The sequence below is a fragment of the Juglans microcarpa x Juglans regia genome, chromosome 7D (assembly GCF_004785595.1).
Source record: "Juglans microcarpa x Juglans regia isolate MS1-56 chromosome 7D, Jm3101_v1.0, whole genome shotgun sequence".
Classification (NCBI taxonomy): Eukaryota; Viridiplantae; Streptophyta; class Magnoliopsida; order Fagales; family Juglandaceae; genus Juglans; species Juglans microcarpa x Juglans regia.
In genome coordinates this window covers 25197243-25202319 of record NC_054606.1, presented here as the reverse complement: position 1 = coordinate 25202319, position 5077 = coordinate 25197243, and the positions used below count along the sequence as shown (strand labels likewise).

Below are 5077 nucleotides of genomic sequence, written 5' to 3'. Positions count from 1 at the left end.
ATTCCAATCTTAGTACATATAAAAATCCTCATGTACAGGAATGTTCGAGATTGGATGTAGATTTTTTGGATCTTTGGGAGAAATTGGTGTTGAAATTACAATAAGAGGATCTAGAATTGGTAGATACCATATATGATGAGAAGGATATGGTTGATATCAAGGAATCCAAGTAGCCAGAGAGGGCCTAAATGAATTTCATCAGCTGAGACTAATCTGGCCAATAATAATATCTGTTTTAGTTTTTTTTTTTTATTTGTTTAATTTTGAAGTATTAGTTCATATAGGCTTGTGCAAGAATTTGGATGGTGTAGATAAAAATGATCTGAGAGATGAGGCAATGATCTCTCAACATTCCCTCAGTATATAGCTAAACATGTAATGTTTCCATGCGACAGTGTCTAAAAACCTTGCTGGGAAGGGCATTGGGGGAGCCCACAGCAAGTCCCCTCCCCCCTCTCTGGCATTTTATGTTAAGTATAATTTTTTTATATATATATAAGTTTAACTCTAAGATGATATTCTTGACATGATGTCATATGGTTTATTAAAAAATATTAAAAAAAAAACACACAAACTGGATCTAGGATTTTAGTCTTTAGGCTACGTTTGGGTAGTGAGAATACATGAGAAGTGTTGAGAATGTTTGTGAATAGTTATGAGTAGAGATTGAAGTAGGTTTGTGGGTTCCATTGAAAGTATTTTGAGTTGTTTGTATGTATGAAGTATGTTGAGTTGTTGACTATTGAATAGATAATTGAAAAATGTGTGGGTCCTATCAATAATTATTTTTTTAATGATGATTTTATTTATTTATAATAATGATAAATATTATAGTGATTTTATTTTTTATTTATATTTATTTTTTATTTATATATAATAGTAATAAATATTATAGTGATTTTATTTTTTATTTATATTTAATAGTGATAAATATTATAGTGATTTTATTTTTTATTTATATTTAATAGTGATAAATATTATAGTGATTTTATTTTATTTTATATATAATAGTAATAAATATTATAGTGATTTCATTTTTTATTTATATATAATAGTGATAAGTATTATAGTGATTTTATTTTTTATTTATATTTAATAGTGATAAATATTATAGGTTTTAATTTTTATTTATATATAATAGTGATAAATATTATAGTGATTTTATTTTATTTTATATATAATAGTGATAAATATTATATTTATTTTATTTTTTATTTATATATAATAGTGATAAGTATTATAGTGATTTTATTTTTTATTTATATTTAATAGTGATAAATATTATAGGTTTTAATTTTTATTTATATATAATAGTGATAAATATTATAGTGATTTTTGAAAAGATTTTGATATGAAGATGATTCATTACGTTTGGCATATGGAGTATTTCTAATAGTATGAAAATACTTGAAAAGTGTTGAGGTATCTTGATTACCCAAACTAAGTCTTAATCTTTTATATTTTTAGACGCTATTTTATTTTATAATAAATCTGGTGACACCACATGGTACTATGTCAAGAGGACATCTGAAATTGTAAATTTCAAATACCCTGATACCATAACTCTTTTTTTTATATATATAAAAAAAAAAAAAAAAACGATACCATAACTTTTTTTGAATAATTTTTTGACATGAAACATGCCATGGGACACGGCAACGAACATCTATAACGGCATGCTAAAGAAATGTTTTCAAAAGAATTGATTTAGGTTGTATTTGGATGTTGAACTGAATTGAGTTGAATTAAATGATAAAATATTGTTAGAATATTATTATTATTTTAGAATTTGAAAAAGTTGAATTATTTACTATATTTTATATTAAAATTTAAAAAATTATAATGATAAGTTGAGATGAATTTAGTAACCAAACGAAACTTAATCAAACTAGAAATTACAATAAATAAAAAGTTAAATTCAAAATGCATAAAAAAACTTGACTTTTAAACAAATCATATTAGGACATGATTCTAATATCTAACCAATGCAAAAATTAAAAACACAAGCCTCTGCCTGAAATTTCAAAAAGGCAGAAGGCACCTGTCCATGGTTACCGGAGTCCAACCTGTCCATGTTGAACATGAAATTTAAGAGTTTGATTTGCATTACTATATGATAAAAGCTACTCATCATCCACCGGTCACACCTACCTTAACCCACCTTTTTCCGATTGTCTGAAGCCAAATATTGCTTTTGGTAATGGCTTCTGCTCTTCCTCCAACTTTCTTTTCCCTGCTGCTGCTGCTCTTTCCAATTTCTACTATTGCTCAAACTAGTCGTAACATCACCGTGGGTAGTTCTTTGTCTGCAACTGATGATAACTCTACATGGCTTTCTCCTTCTGGTGATTTTGCCTTTGGATTTCACAGACTCAACAACAGTGATTTCTTCCTGCTCTCTATATGGTATGACAAGATACCGGACAGGACCATAGTTTGGTATGCAAATGGAGATCGCCCTGCTCCAAGAGGATCAAAAGTGGGACTAAGTTCTGATCGTGGATTAGTTCTCACTAGCCCTCAAGGCGAAGAGTTATGGACATCTCAGAACCTTACTGGTGTTGTTGCCTCTGGTGTGATGAACGATACTGGCAACTTTGTGCTCCAAGATAGCAGCTTTAATAAGGTATGGGAAAGCTTCCTGGATCCTGCAGATACCATCTTACCTACACAGAAAATGGAAAGGGGAGGGTTCCTTTCATCTCGACAATCAGAGACCAAGTTTTCCAAAGGAAGGTTCCAGCTTCGTTTCGTTCAAGACGGGAATAAGCAAAAGGTTGGTACTCTTGTGCTCAACACCATAAACTTGCCCACCAATGAACCTAATACTCCTTATTATGTAAAAGAAAGTACTGTTGGAGGTAATGCATCAAATCCCGGTAAACAATTTGTTTTTGATGAGTCTGGATATATGTATATCCTTAAAGAGAATGAGGAACGTAGCATTCTATCACCGGAAAGTCTCTCTTCAGAAAATTCCTATTTTAGAGCTACTCTCAATTTTGATGGTATTTTCACTCTGTATTCTTACCCGAAGACTGCCACCGGCAGTAAAAGCTGGACTGCAATTTGGTCTGTACCGGATAATATATGCATGGGTGAATTTATTGAATCAGGAATGGGTATTTGTGGGTACAATAGTGTCTGTTATCTCCAACCAGATAAGAGGCCAAGGTGTGAGTGCCCAAGAGGATACTCTTTACTTGATCCAAATGATCCTTATGGAAGTTGCAAGCCGGACTTCATACAGGGATGCAAAGAAGATGAACTTAGCTCCCAAAAGGATCAGTATTACTTAGAGAATCTGACAAATACTGATTGGCCAACATCAGATTACATTAAATTGGTGCCTTTTAATGAAGATAATTGCACAAATTCTTGCTTGCAAGATTGTATGTGTGCTGTCGCCGTACTTACAGATGGCAATACCTGTTGGAAGAAGAAGCTACCACTATCCAATGGGAGATTCGCCTTAACTTTTCCAGGCAAGGCATTCATCAAAGTTAGGAGAGAGAATTCCACCCTACTAGGTCCCTATTTCCCGGTTCCAGGCAACGAGACAATCCGAGAAAAGAACCAGGACGGTTTGGTAATTGGAGGGTCAGTGCTTCTAGGCTTCTCTGTGTTCATTAACTTTATACTGACTGCCACTATGCTTTATAGTTTTTACTTCATTTACCAAAAGAAAATCAAACAAATTAACCAAAAAGGTGTTGGCTTGGAAATGAATTTGCGTCGTTTTACCTACAAAGAGCTTGAAGAAGCCACAGATGGCTTCAAGGAAGAACTGGGAAGGGGAGCTTTTGGTGTTGTTTACAAAGGTGAAATAAAGATGGGCTCTAATCTCCAGCTTATGGCAGTCAAGAAGATAAACAGTGTTTTCCAGGAGAATGCGAAGGAATTCAATGCTGAAGTAAATATAATTGGTAAGACACATCACAAGAACCTGGTTAGACTACTTGGCTTCTGTGATGAGGAACAACAACGGTTGCTGGTATATGAGTTCCTGAGCAATGGCGCTTTATCTGGTTTCCTTTTTGGAGATTCAAAACCAGATTGGGAAAGGAGAATCAAAATTGCTTTTGGGGTTGTGAAAGGACTCTTGTATCTACACGAAGAGTGCAGCACCCAAATAATCCACTGCGACATAAAGCCTCAGAACATACTCCTTGATGACTATTACAAAGCAAGAATTTCCGACTTCGGATTAGCAAAGCTGTTGATGATGAATCAGAGCAAAACCCATACCGCCATTAGAGGAACAAAAGGGTACGTTGCACCTGAATGGTTCAGGAACATGCCAATCACAGCTAAAGTCGATGTGTATAGCTTTGGGGTGATGCTGCTAGAGATCATTTGCTGTCGAAAAAGCGTGGACATGGAGTCTTGGGGAGAGGACAGAGCAATCTTAACTTATTGGGCTTATGACTGCTTTCAAGAAGGGAAACTGGATGCTCTGGTAGATTATGACATGGACGACATGGTGAAGCTTGAGAGATTTGTGAAGGTTGCCATTTGGTGTATTCAAGAAGACCCGACGCTTAGACCCACTATACGGAAGGTTTCCCAGATGCTGGAAGGAGTTCTTGATGTACCGGTTCCACCCTGCCCATTTCCTTATGCCGCTAGTACTATAGTTACTGCAAATTGACGCCAGCAGTTCTCAGTTATTGTATAGTTATGTGGGTATTTAGTTCTATTCAAAGAATTATCTCTTTCTATTCAGACCGAGCATTAATACGAGGAAGACAGCTCTTTTGATGTATGCAGCTAGCTGTTGCAGATATGTTTGTGAAGTTCCTCAGAGAATCGTATTACTTCACATAAATGAAATGCCTCTTTCTTCACGATTAGCATCAACTTGAACTGCAAGTCTTATATATCATGTTGTAATCTGATTAAAAAATATGCATATGCGATTCATCGGAAATTGGGACCTGAAGCCGCAAACATGGGATAAGGAAAGTCTCTAATCATATCTTAAATACTTGCGTCTTCTGGTTTTTGATACCTGAATTTTGTTCAATGTTTATTTGTAACTTTCAGGTATGTGATTGTAATACGGTTTTTTTCTGTA

General features: G+C 34.1%; 1 protein-coding gene across 1 annotated transcript; it reads left to right on the top strand.

Annotated features, from left to right (window-relative positions):
- Positions 1-1997: 1997 nt before the first annotated feature.
- LOC121239963 (G-type lectin S-receptor-like serine/threonine-protein kinase LECRK4) lies at positions 1998-4847 on the top strand. The gene has a single exon (XM_041137378.1). The coding sequence runs from the start codon at positions 2201-2203 to the stop codon at positions 4649-4651; it is 2451 nt and encodes an 816-aa protein (XP_040993312.1). The 5' UTR covers positions 1998-2200; the 3' UTR covers positions 4652-4847.
- The last annotated feature ends 230 nt before the right edge of the window (positions 4848-5077 follow it).

Excerpts from the sequence above, each read along its gene's own strand:
- LOC121239963 (XM_041137378.1), top strand. The coding sequence starts at position 2,201 with ATGGCTTCTGCTCTTCCTCCAACTTTCTTTTCCCTGCTGCTGCTGCTC.